The sequence below is a fragment of the Oryctolagus cuniculus genome, chromosome X, assembly GCF_964237555.1.
Source record: "Oryctolagus cuniculus chromosome X, mOryCun1.1, whole genome shotgun sequence".
NCBI classification, from domain to species: domain Eukaryota; kingdom Metazoa; phylum Chordata; class Mammalia; order Lagomorpha; family Leporidae; genus Oryctolagus; species Oryctolagus cuniculus.
In genome coordinates, this window is record NC_091453.1 from 131469937 (window position 1) to 131488685 (window position 18749).

Here is an 18749-nt window from a genome sequence, read left to right on the forward strand (position 1 = left end):
TTCTGTCTGTAACTCAGCCTTTCAAAAAAAATAAGTAATATATTTGAAAAAACAAGCCTAGTCTGTGGACTCTTGCTTTGTTCTTGGGAAGCTGGTTCACACTCTATGCTGGCCCATGTCAGCGCCAGACTCTTTCTCAGTGCCCTGTGAGTCCTCCTACAACACCCCGGCATTAGAACGCCGTTATCAGCACCCAAGCTTCCAGAACACAGCTATCCCTAGCAATGAAACTGTACATTTTTCAGTTGTATTAGCTTCTTAAGGCTGCCATAACAAATTACCACAAATGTAGTGTACTAGTAATACAAATTGTTTCTCCAACCATTCCAGGGGTCAGAGTCTGGGAAAGTTCTCACTAAAATCCAAGTGTCAACAGAGTCATGTTCTTTCTGGAGGCTCTAGAAAAAAAACATTCCCTTGTTTTTTGCAACTTCCACAGTCTACCTGCACTTTTTGGCCTGCAGACCATTTTTGTGTCTTTATGACTAAGTCAGTAGTATAAGCATCTTCAAGTCTCTGACTCTGCTTTCATCAGCACAGCTTCTATTACTCTGATCTATACCTTCCTATGTAAGGATCTTCGAGACTACTTTGGGTCCACTTGGATAACCAAAGGTAACCGCTCCATCTCAAGGTCTTTAAATACATCTGGAAGATCCCCACAGCTCTGTGAAGTAACATGCACAGATTCTAAAGATGGATACCAGGACTTGTGGCAGTGGATGTGATTTTGTCTGCCACACTGCACATTCCCTAGTCCGGCCTGATACAGCTTAGAAGGAGCTCTTCCAAAACGAAGCATGAAAGAAAACTGATTTAGAATGAGGAGAAAATTCAGAACGGGCAGTCAAACATGACAACAGCAACCATTATGGTTCCCAAACTATACTTTCTTTGGGTGTGTGTGCATGTGAGTTTTTTCACAAACACTCCATCTATGTTGTACAATCTAAAGCACAAGGGAGCATATATTAGGTTAAGACACAAAAGGATTTCATTGTGGTTGCAAACAGACACTCTGCAAATCTGACAATACCACACCGTCACGTGAATGGATACCAGTCTCCATGAGAACAGCTGGCTCCCTGTAAGAACTACACACAGCAAACACAGTAAAGTTCAACTTAAGTCCTTCATGTTGGTTTCCGCACCAAGTTTTCGAAACAAACCAGCTTTTCTGACATTTGCTCTCAAAACGCCTTGGCTTAAGTTAGTCTAAGAACCCACGGGGTGTGGAATGTCCCTTTCAATTGCGCGTGCTTCATGACGTCCCAACAAGGGTGGCATTTAGGTGAAAAGCCACAGCTGTCCCCTGCTCGAGCAGCCTGGTATGACTCGGTGGTCTGCCTTCGTACCGTGGGAAGCTGTCGGGGCTGGCTAAATGAGTCAGCTGGGAGGTAAAGCTGGGTTGGTGGCAGGCAGAGGATTCCAGGGTGGGGATCCGGGATCCGGGATCCGGATCAAGGTGCTGGGATTCCTGCAATTTCCAGCAGAGTAGGAGCACGCCTGGGCAGCCAGGCGCTACTCAAAGGTGTGGAGAGGCGGGCCTGTGACCGGGAGGTTCGGGGCCGCCATCCTCCGGGACAGGCAGCTGTAGGAAGAGGGTCCAGCCGCCCCCAGTCGCGAGGTCAGCCGAGAACCTGTGTGCCTCGGGACACGCTTCAGCTGTGGAAGAAGAGCTACCACATGGGCAGGATTTCGGGTAAGCCCAGTGAGCCATCCTGCGTGAGGCGGTGGAGTGCTTCCTGCCCGCCGAGATGTTATTCCCTCACACGTGGACAGCGTGCCGGTGCCCGATGGGCTTTCTGTCTGCCACTCGGCATTGCCTCGGGAAAAGGTAGCAGAGGGCAGGGCTGAGATGCGGGAAGGCGTTTGTGTCATTAGTTTCAGCTCTTAGGGCTATTTTCTAAAAATCAAAGAAACAGCAAAGCATAAAGAGGCACGGCAGGGAAACCTCGGGAATTACCTTGGGAAGGAACCCACTCGTTCATTTCAGCGTTAGGCCTAACGCCAAGAGAAACGCAGGTGATGTTTCTGTGAGAAGGTGCACGAGGGTCTGAAAGATGGTGGTTGCGTCCCGGACGGTTTCAGTGCTTTGCGGTGTAAATCAGAGTATGCATCCTCTCCGGAAATGCTGCTTGCAGTCAGAGAGACATGCTGGGAACAATCGTGGCCTTTTCTTTGGAAAATGTCTGGATGAGTCTGCCCATGTGAGCATGGACGGCAAGGCAAATGCGTGCAGAGGGGCTTGTGAAGGGCGTGTGGAGGACAAAGGTGGATGAGTGTGGCGCCCCACAAGTGCTAGAGGTGGATCCAAAAGCAGATGCACATGTTGTCCACCTGCGGTAGAGCAGGGGCCCACGTGGCGCTCCACCTGATTACTGAGATGACGAGGAGGCTGCGTGCTGAGGGCCAGGCGCGCCCAGAGAACTGCTCGCAGCACACGTGGAGGCTAGCCTCCTTCTCACTCTCTTTAAGCTGTTTTTGTCAAACAGTTCCTTCTCGCGGTAATGCACGGGCGGCCCTTGCAGGTATTTCTTTTCTGCGTCCTTGTACTCTAGGCCATCGAGGGCAGCAATGGAACAAATGATTGCTTCTGGCAGGAGGACTTCCAGCACGAATTTGACTTTGTCTCTGACCAGAGCCTGCAACCTCTGGTCTATATGCTCGTAGACTTGTTGTAGATGTTTCGTCACGAGTTCCAACTGGTCCTCGTCCTCCAGGTATGTCTCGACGCACACCACGTACTGGTGGGAATTCAGAAATGACCTTAGCCACCTGGACTGCTTCTTGCCCTTCAGGATGGCCAGGAGGTGGCTGTCGGCCCCCTTCTTCTTCACGATGAAATCCACCAGCTTCTGGTTGTCTCGGTCCCACGCGGCCTTCGTGCGGTCGGGGAGAATTTTCTTGTGGGATGGCATCCCTTGCAGGGCGGTCTCCTCAGAATCTTCCAGGGCCTCCAGTTCGGTGTAGTCCACTTTGGGGAAGGTGATGTCCAGTTCGCTGTCTTGGATGACTCTCCTGATACGGTAGCTGACATCGGCGGTGTAATAGTTCAGGAAAGAGCCCACGAAAGAGCCCCGGCCGAGTTGTTTTCGGTAATGGGTGATCAGGGAGAAGACCCAGTTCACACCCTCCGGGTACGCCTTCCGGGCTGTCTTCAGGAACTTGTCCTTCCCTGCACAGTCCAGGTGCTTCAGTCTTGCAAGAGGAACTCGAATGCCGCGCTTTTCTGGACACAGGCTGGCCTCAATCAGGAACACCCTGGCCGTCTTGTCTGTCTCACTGACACTCTTGACCACTGCCGGCCAGTACGGGTGCTCCTGAAATTTAAACCACACCAGCGCTCCCTTTCCGATGGGGCTCGGTGTGGCTGGTCCCTTTTCTCCCTTCCTGATAGCCTTCTTAGGGGTCTTGGGCGATTCTCTGTCCACCAGCCTTTGCTTGTTGGCGGGGGGCGAATCCTGGAGAGCCGCAAGGCTGGTGGATGGTCCCTCTCCCCCATTCCTGCCAGACTTCTTGGACAGTCCTTTCTCAACCAGCCTTCTCTTTTTGGCAGGAGACACATCCTGGGGAGCCGCAAAGCTGGTGGATGGCCCCTCTCCTGCTTCCCCGTCGGACTTCCAGTAGAGCTTGGGAAATAATTTTTCAACCAACCTTTGCTTTTCAGCGATGTGTGACTCCTGGAGAGTCACAGTGCTAGTGGTTGGTCCCTCTTCCTCTTTCCTGTCACTCATCCCAGGGACCTTGGGTGGTCCTTTATCAATCAGCCCTCCCGTTTCAGTGAGGGGCGACTGCTGGGGAGCTGCAAGCCTGGTGGATGCTCCCTCTCCTGCTTCCTCATCGGACTTCCAGCAGATCTTTGGAAATAATTTTTCCACCACCCTTTGCTTCTCAGAAATGTATGGCTCCTGGAGAGTCACCGTGCTAGTAGCTGGTCCTTCTTCCTTTTTCTTCCCAGCCTTCTGAGGTTTCTTGTGGAGTCCTTTGTCAACCAGCCTTTGCTTTTGGGTGGGCTGTGTATCTTGGAGAGCCACGATGCTAGTGCCTAGTCCCTCTTCCTCTTTCCTGGCACCCTTATGAGGGATATTAGGCAGTGGTCTGTCAACCAGCCGTTGCTTTTTGGTGGAGAGCAACTGCTGGGCAGCCACAACGATGGTGGCTGGTCCCTTTTCGTCTTTCCTGCCAGTCTCCCCAGGAATACTGGGTGGTCCTTTTTTGTCCACCCTTTGTGTTTCCATGAGGGGCTTCTCCAGGAGAGCTGCAAAGCTGGTGGGTGGTCCCTCTTCCCGTTTCTTGTAAGTCCAATGGATCTTGGGAAGTCCTTTGTCAACCAGCCTATGCTTTTCGGTGGGGCATGTCTCTTGGAGAGCCATGACATTTGTGGCTGCTCCATCTTCTTGTTTCTTGCCAGGTTTCTGAGGGATTTTGGGTGATCCTTTGTCCTCCAGCTTTTGCTTTTCAGTGGGGCATGTATCTTGGAGAGTCACGATGCTAGTGGCTGGTCCCCCTTCCCCTTTGCTGCCACCCTTCTGAGGGATCTCAGACAGTGGTTTGTCAAGCGGCATTTGCTTTTTGGTGGCAGGCAAATCCTGGGGAGTTCTGAAGAGTTTCAAAGTGGCTGGTCCCTCTTTTTCATTCTTGGCAGCCTTTCCAGGGATCCCGGGTGGTCCTTTGTCAACCACCCTTCCTGTTTTGATGAGGGACTTCTCCTGGGGAGCCATAAAACACGTGGAAGATCCCTCGTCCCCTTTACTGTCAGTCTTAGAATGGATCTTGGGCTGTCCTTGGTCAACCAGGCTTCCCTTCTGTCGTTTGTCGTCCAGCATTTCTGTTTCAATAAGGGGCTTCTCCTGAGGAGCTGCACAGCTGGTGGATGGTTCCTCTTCCCATTTCTTGTAGGTACTGTAGGTCTTGGAAATTCCTTTGTCAACCCACCTTTGTTTTTCGGTGGGGGGTAATTCCTGAGGAGTCATGAAGATAGTGGCTTGTCCCTCTCCTTCTTTCCTGCCACGCTCCTGGGGGACATTGGACAGTGGTTTGTCAAGCAGCCGTTGCATTTCGGTGGGGGGCGAGAGGTGGAGAGTCATGAGCATAGTGGATAGTTTGTCGTCCTCATTCCGGGCAGCCTGGCCAGGGATCTTGCAAAGTTGTCTGTCCTCCAGCCTTCCTGTTTCAAGTAGGGGCATTTCCTGGGGAGCTGGAAAGCTGGTGGATGGCTCCTCTCCCCCTTTCTTGTAAGTCCAATGGATCTTGGGAAGTACTTTGTCCTCCAACCTTTGCTTTTGGGTGGGAAGTGTCACTTGGATAGCCATGGTACTTGTGGCTGGTCCCTCTTCCTGTTTCTTGTCAGGTTTCTCAGGCACCTTGGTTGGTCCTTTGTCAAACAGCCTTCCATTTTCGGTGGACTGTGTATCTTGAAGAGTCATGATGCGAATGGCTGGTTGCTCTTCCTCTTCCCTGTAACCCTTCTGAGGGACCACGGACATTTCTTTGTCATCGAGCCTTCCCGTGTCGATGGGGGGTGTCTCCTGGGAAGCTGCAAAGCTTGTGGATGGCTCCTCTTCCCCTTTACTGTCAGTTTTGCAATGGATACTGGGCGGTTCTTTGTCAACCAGCCTTGCCTTTTCAATGGAGTCCATCTCCTGGGGAGCCACGAAGCTGCTGGGTGCTCCCTCCTCCCCTTTCCTGTCAGACTTCTCGTGGACCTTGGGCAGTCCTTCGTCAGCCAGCCTTAGCTTTTCGGTGGGGGGCGGCTCCTGGTGAGTCACGATGCTAGCATGTGGGCCTTCTTCTTTCCTGTAGGGCTCCCCAGAGATCTTGGGTGGTTCTATGTCTTCCAGCCTTGGCTTTTCAGCGGGCTGTGTATCTTGGAGAGTCACGAGGGTGGTGGGTGCTCCCTCCTCTGCTCTCCTGCCACCCTTCCGAGGGACCTTGGAGAGTGGTTTGTTAACCAGCTGCTGCGTTTCGGTGGGGGGCGACATGTGGAGAGCCATGAACATACTGGCTAGCTCATCTTCCTCATTCCTGCCCGCCTTGCCAGGGATCTTTCGTGGTCGTTTGCGGGGCGGCCTTCCTTTTTTGATGCGGGGTGTCGCCCGGGGAGCTGCAGAGCTGGTGGACGGCTCCTCTTCCCCTTTCTTGTATGTCCCACGGATCTCGGGACGTGTTTTCTCATCCAGCCTTCGCTTTTTGGTGGGACGCGTCTCCTGGAGAGCCGTGTCGCTTGTGGCTGGTCCCTCTTCCTCCTTCCTGCCAGCCTTTCTAGGGACCTTGGCTGGTCCTTTGTCAACCAGCCTTTGCTTTTTGTTGGAGCGCTTCTCCCCGGGAGTCAGGAGTCCTGTGACTCGTCCCTCTCCCCCTTTCTTGCCAGTCTTCCCACGGCTCTTGGGAGGCCCCTTGTCACGGGCTGCTTTCCGGAGCTTCTTTCTTCGTTTTGGTGTACGGAAGACAATTTGCAGCTTTGGGAGACGGTCTTTGAAGGGCACCCTAGCCGCTTGTGAGACTGCCTCTGAGGTATCTTCTCCAGAGTCCTCTGTACGTTCAGTGGACACGGAGCACTCTGAGGACGTTGCCTGGGTCGTTGGGCAGCTGTCCTCTGCCTCTCTGTACACAGCCCTGGGCTCAGCGCGGGGTAGCCCAAGGGGCTGAGATGGAACCCCTTGGTCCTGGGTGGCACCAGCACCCTCCTCCACGACCGTGGGGGTCAGGCATGCGACTGCCGAGGTGCCTGCCTTTCCTCTCTTGCCCTTTGGCTTTTCTTTTGCCTTTCTCTTTCTCGGGCTCGCCAGTGTCGGGACCTTCTGGCCCACACTGGAGCTGTGGGGGGCCTCGGTCTGCACAGCGGCTGCAGGAGGGGCGGCGCTCATGGGCTCCTGCAGTTTCTCGCCCAGCAGGAAGGCATCCTCGCTCTCTGAAGGCATCGGCCCTGGTTCCGGTCCTGGCCTCTTACTTTTCTTGCGCCTGGTCCACAGGGCCCTTCTCGGCTTCCTATGCCTTTTACGAGCCAGTGGGCAGCCTGGCTTCTGTCTGGTCTTTTGGGGCGGTGCTAGCGCCTTTGGCGCTTTTGCTTTTTGTTCTTGGCCCCAGCTTGCTCTCTTGCGTAGCATCTCCCAGGCCGCTCTCAGGGCCCTTCTGTAGCCCCTCTTCTGGCCCAGTGGCATGCTGCCCTTCGGCATTGTCCTAGCTGAGAAGGCGACCGCTTCGAGGTCAGAGGTGGTCAGGGCCTTCACGTCTGCTCTCTTCACTCTGATTTTTTCATCGACTCCGAGGATCTGAACGGCTAGTAACAGCGCCCTCTTCCTCTTAGCTTTTGCTGAGGGGCCGCGTCTGGACAAAACCTTTGCTGGCCATAAGTGGCCCCGCCAGTCACACAGGATGTACTTGGCAACCATTGCGACTCGAGTGCCTCACACCAAGAGGAATTCAGAAGCGGCCTCGGCGTCTGGCTGCTGTTGCCGCCGCTGTTCTGGCCCCGATTTCCTTTGCCAAAGGACTGCAAAGGGTACACAGCAGGTGGGGGCTGTGCTCCTCCCCGCAAGTCCTCCCGAGAGGCCTGGACTCGAGCTGTCCAGGATGATCGTGGAGCACACTGCAACACGGAGAAAGAAACCAAGCAGTCTATCAGAACGCAATCATAATGTGGAAGTGGAAGCACCTGCTCCATGAGGCCGAGGGGAGCTACCGTAGGGAAGGAAGGGGAGTGCGTCTCAGACAGGGGGCAGAGGGAGGGCAAGTTTCTGGGAAAAGAGAGGGGAGGTGTCAGAGTAGCGACCAAACACCACAGTGCTCCCCAAACTCATCTTAGTGGCACACGGAAGAGCACCCGACTGGGTGGGTGGCTGAAGTGTCGGGGTTCCCTTTTCCTAATTGGTCACAGTGTGGCTTCAGGGCTCCTCAAGCTTCGACCAAGGGGAAGGCTTCCTTCTTTTCCTTCCTGAGGTGCCAATGCGGCCCTGTCCACCACCAGAAGCCAGAGGCCAACCCCTAGGCACAGACGCTGGGTACCAGCACAGAGCCATGTTCAGGAGCTTGCACACAGAGTGCAGAGTTTCCCCCATAATCACCTGCAACTCGATAATGGCTGCTGCCCACACTGGGCCTGGGCTGAGACCTGCAGGTCTGTGTGGTGCTTAAAATCCTCTGCCACCCACCCTGAATCTGTGACATCCCATTATCACACAAGTGACTGCAGCATGAGCAGCAGGGAATAGCACCGCGCACCCCCCAGATGTCACTAGGGAATGGTTGCAGGTGGATCTTTAGCAGAGAGGAGTCTCACCCAGTGTCACGTGGGTCGCGGTGAGTCTTCTCCTGGGAGCTGGAGCTCTCGCTTGTCACGTCCAGCTGCTGCCTGTCAGTAGACCTCTGACCTGCTGTGAAACACACCGTCCTTCCACAGACCAGATGAGGCCAGCCGTGGAGACCTAGCACTGGCTCCCTTTCAGTGGCTGATCTGTAAGGTGCCAAAGAGATCGGAAATTAAACCCATGACCTGGGGGCACTTTTCTCAACCTGCTCCCATCCCCAGCTCCAGAATGCAAGACCCCATGAAGGAGGACTGATAGCTTAATCCGACCCGGGAAAGTGGATATCACATATCTTTTCTTCCTTCTCCTGCATTCAAAAATGTTTCCAGCTTTCACCATTGCCTCCGCCCCAGACACTCGAACGTGACTTCAGCAGGCTTTCTGGGACTCTGTCCGCACTGGAAGCAAAAATGCGTCTCCCCCCCTGCCCCAGCTCTCAAACAACATTAAACTGGCTTGCAGAGTGTAAGTTTCATGGGAGGACCGACCCAGGGGAGGGCATGTGACACACGCTCACCTTACCCTATTGATGTGGGTGCTTCCAACGCATTCCCTATTCCTCGTGCTCCCCTGTGCACTACATGAAACCAAAGTTCCTAACGTAAGAGCAGCTTGGACAACTTTCTTGAAAAGGCTCACTTTCTCACACTGCTTTTGGGGAATCTCTTTGCAACCATGGCTTCCAGTGTTTCCCCAACTGTTGAATGCAGCGGCCAAAGTGCTGGGAACATGCACTGTGGGAGAGGCAGGCATTCTCTTTGTCTTGCTCTTCCCATCTTCCCACTCCCACTCACTTGCAGAACACGCTTGGCTGTTCTCTCTGCACTCCACCTGCACGCAGTACAACTCATCTGTACACCCAGCCTGTGCACCACTGACCTCGAAGTTGGTTTCTTAAAGCAAAGAGGTCATCTCCTTGGCGACCGCTGGCATGTCTGCCTTTGTGGAAGCACACACTCCTAGATGGAATTTTTAGTGTACAGTGACGATGAGATAGTCATGCTTTGGGGCTCTCCTACACAAAACCTTTCTTGGACAAGGGTCTACGATCTCATGGGTTTGGCGCCCTCTGTGTCAGAGAGCTCAGGGCCCTGGTGTCATGACGACAGAGACCACGGGGGACAAGGAATGACAGGTGACTCAGCTGCTTCAGTCTCCCCTCAGCTGCACCTGCCACACGTTTTACAGAATACATGTGACGGAGCACCCTCAAGCCCCAGTACAAGCACGAACAGGCACACATGTGCGTATACACAAGCGCACACAGAACCACAATGCCTGGGATCCATGCATGTAATGCACTCTCACTGCCTCTACACATCCCTGTCAACCGTTCTCTTCCAGGAAAAATGCCATTTATGGCTCCATTTAGGTCCTCAATTTAAAAATATACACACCAAGATATTCCCAAGATGGTGGAATAGGAAGGGAGCACATTGACAGTCCGGGAAAAGACAGTTTAATACAAGTGGAGATACTGCAGTTTCAAGGAAGAGTTAGGGAAGAAACAGCAGAGGAAACTCTTCCGGAACTGCTGGTTCACAGTGGACCCACGTGGAGGGCACGGCCGCCCATGGCTCGGAACCCCAGCCATGGAATCTACGCACCAGCAGTGGAAAGGGAGGTGAGCCAAAACCCCAGTCGCCTGAGACACCGGCGGGAAAGCGGAAGGAGGAGCCTAGAGGGAACGAGGCTTGAGGTCCCGTGGGGGAAATTTCACCAGGCTAACTAGAGGAGAGAGGGAAAAAAAATGGACCAGTATGGACATGAATCTCTCTCTCCACTCACCGTTCAAGGGCAAGCAAGACAAAGAGCAGGCGCCGTTTTGGACATACATAGGGGCTGTGCCTGCCATTAGCCAAGCAGAAAAACCTGACTCTGGGGGAGTGAAATAACAGGAGGTTGGGACCTGGTGAATGTGTGGAGATAATGAACTGAGACTGTGAAGAACTGAAGGTGTGGGAGAGAACTCAAGGAGACATGAGTGCTCTCGGGAGAGTACACAAACTCGGTAACCTTGGCAACCCGGTGGGAGATGGCAGAGAAATTTGAGCTTACACTGAGGACTGCATAAACCCTTTGTGGGGTTCTTGGGACAGAGCAGACGAATATTAAACCCACAGGAGGCAGAGATCAGAAATTGACTGCCTTCAATTCCGCTCAGCTGTGCGGAATTACTTCCCTTCTGAATCGAGAGAGAGAGAGAGAGAGAGAGAGAGAGAGAGGAAGATTTACCACGCCTAACCTGGGTGTGTCAGCTTTGGCACACCCTTAACCCTGAAGAACCAAACAGAGCTCTCTGGCCACACCCATCAGGAGCCTCTAAGGATCCATCAAAAGCAGACAGTCCACTTAATACAGTCATAGTATAACGAGAAAAAACACCACAGCGAGGGAAGAAGAAACCAAAGAATATCTCCACAATGCCAAGCAACAAACACAGAAACCAAGGAAACAAGAACAAGGAAGACATTATGACGCCCCCCCAAATGAACAAGACACCCCAATCCAAGATTATGAAGATGATGAGATAGAAGAAATGCAAGATACGGATTTCAAAAAATTTATGATAAGAACATTTAGAAGTTTTCAAGAACAAATTTTTGAACTACAGAAATCCTTACTGGACAGGATAGAAAATCTCTCTCGTGAAAACGAAATCTTAAGGAGGAATCAAACTGAAATGCAGAAACTAGTAGAACATGAAAGTGTGATAGTGAAGAGAAATCAAAATGAAATGAAGAATTCAATAGATCAAATGACAAACACATCAGAGAGCCTTAAAAACAGAGCCAGTGAAGCAGAAGAGAGAATATTGAACTTAGAAGACAAAGCACAGGAAAGTATACAGTCAAACCAAAGAAAAGAAGAACATGAGAAATTTAAAAAACATTGTTGGGAATCTACAGGACACTATTAAAAAAAACAACATTCGGGTTCTAGGAGTTCCTGAAGGCATGGAGAGAGAGAAAGGATTAGAAGGCCTTTTGGTGAGATACTAGCAGAGAACTTCCCAGGTTTGGAGAAGGACAGAGACATCCTAGTACAGGAAGCTCATAGAACCCCCAGTAAACATGACCAAAAGAGATCCTCACCACGACACATTGTAATCAAACTCACCACAGTGAAACATAAAGAAAAGATCCTAAAATGTGCAAGAGAGAAACGCCAGGTTACCCTCAGAGGATCTCCAATTAGACTCACAGCAGACTTCTCATCAGAAACTCTACAGGCTAGGAGGGAATGGTAAGACATAGCCCAGGCACGAAGAGAGAAAAACTGCCAGCCCAGAATATTATAACCTGCAAAGCTCTCATTTGTGAATGAAGGTGAAATAAAGACCTTTCACAGCAAACAGAAATTGAAAGATTTTGTTGACACCCGTCCAGCCCTGCAAAAGATGCTTAAAGATGTGTGAAGCACAGAAAAACAGAAACATGGTCACGAATATGAAAGAAGGTAAATGAAGAAAACCTCACAGTAAAAGATCACACGAAGTTCAAAGCATGTATTAGAAAATATCTTTGGGAAAATGGCAGGGCAAAGTTACTACTTATCAATAGTCACGTTGAACGTTAATGGCCTCAACACTCCAATTAAAAGACACAGACTAGCTGAATGGATTAAGGAACAAAACCCATCTATTTGCTGCTTACAAGAAACACATCTTTCCTACAAAGATGCATGCAGACTGAAAGTGAGAGGCTGGAAAAAGATATTCCATGCCAACAGAAACCAAAAAAAGCTGGTATAGCCATCTTAATATCAGGCAAAATAAACTTTAACACAAAACTGTTAAGAGAGACAAAGGGGGGCACTATATAATGATGAAGGGATCTATTCAACAGGAAGATATAACGATTATCAATGTATATGCACCTAATTACAGGGCACCGGTTTATTTAAAAGATATGTTAAGGGACTTAAAGGGAGACTTAGACTCCAATGCAATAGTAGTGGGGGACTTCAATACTCCACTCTCAGAAAGACAGATCAACTGGACAGAAGATCAACAAGGAAACAGTAGATTTAAATGACACTATAGTCAAAATGGATGTAACAGATATCTACAGAACTTCTCATCCTACACTTAAAGAATTTACATTCTGCTCAGCAGCACATGGAACCTTCTCTAGGATTGACTACATACTAGGCCATAAAGCAAGTCTCAGCAAATTCAAAAGAATTAGAATCATACGATGCAGCTTCTCAGACCACAGTGGAATGAAGTTGGAAATTAGCAACTCAGGAATCCCTAGAGCATATGCAAACACATGGGTATTGAACAACATGCTCCTGAATGAACACTGGGTCATAGAAGAAATCAAAAGAGAAATCAAAAACTTTCTGGAAGTAAATGAGGACAACAGCACAACATATCAAAACTTATGGGATACAGGAAAAGCAGTGTAAGAGGAAAGTTTATAGCAATAGGTGCCTACATCAAGAAATTGGAAAGGCACCAAATAAATGAGCTTTCAGTGCATCTCAAGGATCTAGAAAAACTGCAGCAAACCAGACCCAAAACTAGCAGGAGAAGAGGAATACTTAAAATCAGAGAAGAAATCAACAGGATTGAAACCAAGAAAACATTAGCAAAAAATCAGCCAAACGAGGAGCTGTTTTTTTGAAAAAATACACAAAATTGACATAACATTGGCCCAGCTAACTAAAAAAAGAAGAGTAAAGACCCAAATCAATAAAATCAGAGATGAAAAAGGAAACGTAACAACAGACACCATAGAAATAAAAAGAGTCATCAGAAATTACTACAAAGAGTTGTATGCCAGCAAACAGGGAAATCTATCAGAAATGGGTAGATTCCTGGACACATGCAACCTACCTAAATTGAACCATGAAGATATAGAAAACCTAAACAAGGCCGGCGCCACGGCTCACTAGGATAATCCTCTGCCTTGCAGCGCCAGCTCACTGGGTTCTAGCCCTTGTCGGGGCGCCAGATTCTGTCCCGGTAGCCCCTCTTTCTGGCCAGATCTCTGCTGTGGCCAGGGAGTGCAGTGCAGGATTGCCCAAGTCCTTGGGCCCTGCACCCCATGGGAGACAAGGATAAGTACCTGGCTCCTGCCATCAGATAGCGTGGTACGCCGGCCGCAGCGCGCCGGCCGCGGTGGCCATTGGAGGGTGAACCAACGGCAAAGGAAGACCTTTGTCTCTGTCTCTCTCTCTCTCTCACTATCCACTCCGCCTGTCAAAAAAAATTAAAAAAAAGAAAACCTAAACAGACCCAAAACAGAGGCAGAAACTGAATAAGTAATAAAGGCCCTCCCAACAAAGAAAAGCCCAGGACCAGATGGATTCACTGCTGAATTCTACCAGACATTTAAAGAAGAACTAACTCCAATTCTTCTCAAACTATTCAGAACAATCAAAAAAGAGGGAATCCTCCCAAATTCTTTCCATGAAGCCAGCATCACCTTAATCCCTAAGCCGGAAAAAGATGCAGCATTGAAAGAAAATTACAGACCAATATCCCTGATGAACATAGACGCAAAAAGCCTCAATAAAATTCTGGTCAATAGAATACAACAACACATCAGAAAGATCATCCACCAGACCAAGTGGGATTTATCCCTGGTATGCAGGGATGGTTCAATGTGCGCAAATCAATGAATGTGATGCACCACATTAACAAACTGCAGAAGAAAAACCAAATGATTATCTCAATAGATGCAGAGAAAGCATTTGATAAAATACAACACCCTTTCATGATGAAAACTCTAAGCAAACTGGGTATAGATGGAATATTCCTCAATACAATCAAAGCAATTTATGAAAAACCCACGTCCAGCATCCTATTGAATGGGGAAAAGTTGGAAGCATTTCCACTGAGATCTGGTACCAGACAGGGATGTCCACTCTCACCACTGCTATTCAGTATAGTTCTGGAGGTTCTAGCCAGAGCTATTAGGCAAGAAAAAGAAATTAAATTGATACAAATTGGGAAGGAAGAAGTCAAAGTATCTCTCTTTGCAGATGATGTGATTCTTTATTTATTATGCAAAGAACTCTACTAAGAGACTATGGGAACTCATAGAAGAGTTTGGTAAAGTAGCAGGATATAAAATCAATGCACAAAAATCAACAGCCTTTGTATACACAGACAATGCCATGGCTGAGGAAGAACTTCTAAGGTCAATCCCATTCACAATAGGCACAAAAACAATCAAATACCTTGGGATAAACTTAACCAAGGTCGTCAAAGATCTCTACGATGAGAATTACAAAATCTTAAAGAAAGAAATAGAAGAGGATATCAAAAATGGAAACATCTTTCATGCTCATGGATTGGAAGAGTCAATATCATCAAAATGTCCATTCTCCCAAAAGCAATTTATAGATTCAATACAATACCAATCAAAATACCAAAGACATTCTTCTCAGATCTGGAAAAATGATGCTGAAATTCATATGGAGACACAGGAGTCCTCGAATATCTAAAGCAATCTTGGACAACAGAAACAAAGCCGGAGGCATCACATAACCAGATTTCAGGACATATTACAGGGCCGTTGTAATCAAAACAGCATGGTACTGGTACAGAAACAGATGGATAGACCAATGGAACAGAGTAGAAACACCAGAAGTCAATCCAAACATCTACAGCCAACTTATATTTGATCAAGGATCTAAAACCAATTCCTGGAGCAGGGGTAGTCTATTCAACAAATTGTGCTGCGAAAACTGGATTTCCATGTTCAGAAACATGAAGCAAGACCCCTACCTTACACCTTACACAAAAAGCCACTCAACATGGATTAAAGACATAAATCTACGACCTGACACCATCAACTTATCAGAGAACATTGGAGAAACCTTGCAAGATATAGGTATCGGCAAAGACTTCTTGGAAAATAACCCGGAGGCACAGGCAGTGAAAGCCAAAATTAACATTTGGGATTGCATCAAATTGAGAAGTTTCTGTACTGCAAAAGAAACAGTCAGGAAAGTGAAGAGGCAACCAACAGAATGGGAAATAATATTTGGAAACTATGCAACCGATAAAGGATTAATAACCAGAATCTACAAAGAGATCAAGAAAATCCACAACAACAAAACAAACTACCCACTTAAGATTTGGGCCAAGGACCTAAATAGACATTTTTCAAAAGAGGAAATCCAAGCGGCCAACAGACACATGAAAAAATCTTCAGGATCAGTAGCCATCAGGGAAATGCAAATCAAAACCACAATGGGGTGTTACCTCACCCGGTTAGAATGGCTCGCATACAGAAATCTACCAACAACAGATGCTGGTGAGGATTGGGGGAAAAGGGACACTAACCCACTGTTGCTGGGAATGCAAACTGGTAAAGTCACTATGGGAGTCAGTCTGGAGATTCCTCAGAAACCTGAATATATCCCTACCATACCACCCAGCCATCCCACTCCTTGGAATTTACCCAAAGGAAATTAAATTGGCAAATAAAAGAGCTGTCTGCACCTCAGGGTTTATTGCAGCTCAACTCACAGTAGCTAAGACCTGGAATCAACCTAAATGCCCATCAACAGAAGAGTGGATAAAGAGATTATGGGACATGTATTCTATAGAATACTATACAGCAGTAAAAAAACAATGAAATCCAGTCATTTGCGATAAAATGGAGGAATCTGGAGCACATCATGCTGAGTGAATTAAGCCAGTCACAAAGGGACAAATATCATATGTTCTCCCTGATCGGTGACAACTAACTGAGCACCAAAGGGGAAACCTGTCGAAGTGAAATGGACACTATGAGAAACAGTGACTTGATCAGCTCTTGTGCTGACTGTTGATGTACAATGTAATACTTTATCCCTTTTAGTATTTTCTCTTTATTTTGTTCTAGTACTGTTGTTTGAACTCTGTGATTAACACACAATTATTCTTAGGTGTTTAAATATAACTGAAAAGTGATCCCTGTTAAATATAAGAGTGGGAATAAGAGAGGGAGGAGATGTACAATTTGGGACATGCTCAATTGGATTTGCCCCAAATGGTGGAGTTAGAATCATGCCATGTGATCCCAATACAATCCCTTCAAGGTGGCATGTGCCAAAGCCATCTCACTAGTCCAAGTGATCAATTTCAGTTCACAATTGATCACACTTATAGGTCTAAGAGTCAAAGGGATCACACAACATGCCTAGTGTCTGCTAATACTAGCTGATAGAATCAAAAAGGGAGAGAATGATCCATCATCAGAAGCGGGATACACAGTAGGTTCATAGAATGGCAGATGTCCTAAATAGCACTCTGGCCTCACAATCAGCCCTTAAGGAATTCGGATATGGCTGAAGAGCCCATGAGAGTATTTTAGGCATGGAAAGCTGAGACACCCTTGAAAAAAAAAGAAGACCTAAATGGAAGATCTCTGCAAGTGAGATCCCAGTGGAAAGAACGGGGCCATCAAAGAAGGAGGTACCTTTCTCTGAAGGGAGGAGTGAACCTCCACTTTGACTATGACCCTGTCGGTATAAGATTGAAGTCGGCGAACTCAAAAGGCTTCCACAGCCTTGGCAACTCATGACAAGAGCCTAGGGAGATTACTGATGCCATAAACAAGAGTGTCAAATTGTTAGTTTGACCACAAGAGTCACTGTGTACTTACTTCTCAAGTGGGATCTGTCCTTAGTGTGTTGTCCAATGTGAAGTAATGCTATAACTAGTACTGAAACATTATTTTACACTCTGTGTTTCTGTGTGGGTGCAAAATGATGAAATCTTTAATTAATATATACTGAATTGATCTTCTGTATGTAAAGATAATTGAAAATGAATCTTGATGTGAATGGAATGGGAGAGGGAGCGGGAGATGGGAGGGGTGTGAGTGGGAGGCAAATTATGGGGGGGGGAGCCATTGTAATCCATAAACTGTACTTTGAATATTTATATTTACTAAATAAAAGATAAAAAAAGACAGAATAGAGGCTTTTGAAAAGAACTTTGAAAAAAAAAAAAAGAAATCTACCAACAACAGATGCTGGCGAGGATGTGGGGGAAAAGGGACACTAACCCACTGTTGCTGGGAATGCAAACTGGTAAAGTCACTATGGGAGTCAGTCTGGAGATTCCTCAGAAACCTGAATATATCCCTACCATACCACCCAGCCATCCCACTCCTTGGAATTTACCCAAAGGAAATTAAATTGGCAAGTAAAAGAGCTGTCTGCACCTCAGGGTTTATTGCAGCTCAACTCACAGTAGCTAAGACCTGGAATCAACCTAAATGCCCATCAACAGAAGAGTGGATAAAGAGATTATGGGACATGTATTCTATAGAATACTATACAGCAGTAAAAAAACAATGAAATCTGGTCATTTGCAATAAAATGGAGGAATCTGGAGCACATCATGCTGAGTGAAATAAGCCAGTCCCAGAGGGACAAATATCATGTGTTCTCCCTGATCGGTGACAACTAACCAAGCACCATAAAGGAAACCTGTTGAAGTGAAATGGACACTATGTGAAAGAGTGACTTGATCGGCCCTTGTGCTGACTGTTGATGTACAACTTAATACTTTATCCCTTTTAGTATTTTTTTTTGTTCTACTTAATACTATTGGTTGAACTCTGTAATTAACACACAATTACTCTTAGATGTTCAAATTTAACTGAAAAGTGATCTCTGTTAAATTTAAGAGTGGGAATAATTGAGGGAGGAGATGTACAATTTGGGACATGCTGAAGCTGAATTGCCCCAAAGGTAGAGTTAGAAATGTGCCAGGGGATTCCAATTCAATTCCATCAAGATAGCATGTACCAATGCCATAGCACTAGTCAAAGTGATCAATTTCAGTTCACTATTGATCATACTGATAGGTCTAAGAGTCAAAGGGATCACAGAAAGAAGATAGTGTCTGCTAATACTAACTCATAGAATAAAAAAGGGAGAGAACGATCCAACATGGGAAGCGGGATACACAGTAGGTTCATAGAATGGCAGATGTCCTAAACAGCACTCTGGCCTCAGAATCAGCCCTTAAGGCATTCGGATTTGGCTGAAGAGCCCATGAGAGTATTTTAGGCATGGAAAGCCAAGACACTCTGGCAAAAAAAAAAAAAAAAAAAAAAAAAAAAAAAAAACAAAAACAAAAACAAACACCTAAATGGAAGATCTCTGTGAGTGAGATCCCAGTAGAAAGAACGGGCCATCAAAGAAGGAGGTACCTTTCTCTGAAGGGAGGAGTGAACCTCCACTTTGACTATGACCTTGTCTGAATAAGATCGAAGTCGGTGAACTCAAAAGGCTTCCATAGCCTTGACAACTCATGACAAGAGCCTAGGGAGATTACGGTCGCCATAAACAAGAGTGTCAATTTGTTAAGTCAACAACAGGAGTCACTGTGCACTTACTCCTCATGTAGGATCTCTGTCCTTAATGTGTTGTTCAATGTGAATTAATGCTATAACCAGTACTCAAACAGTGTTTTACACTCTG

General features: G+C 47.6%; 1 protein-coding gene across 2 annotated transcripts in view; it reads right to left on the minus strand.

Annotated features, from left to right (window-relative positions):
* Positions 1-422: 422 nt before the first annotated feature.
* LOC127490201 (uncharacterized) overlaps positions 423-18749 on the minus strand; it is a 41649-nt gene continuing 23322 nt past the window's right edge. For both annotated transcript variants that reach the window (XM_051842387.2, XM_070066844.1), the window contains exons 3-4: positions 8282-8455; positions 423-7591 (exon numbers count right to left, since the gene is read on the minus strand). In XM_051842387.2, the coding sequence (XP_051698347.2) occupies positions 2379-7394 (5016 nt within the window). In that variant the 5' untranslated portion in view covers positions 7395-7591; positions 8282-8455 and the 3' untranslated portion in view covers positions 423-2378. The remainder of the gene's footprint in view (positions 7592-8281; positions 8456-18749) is intronic.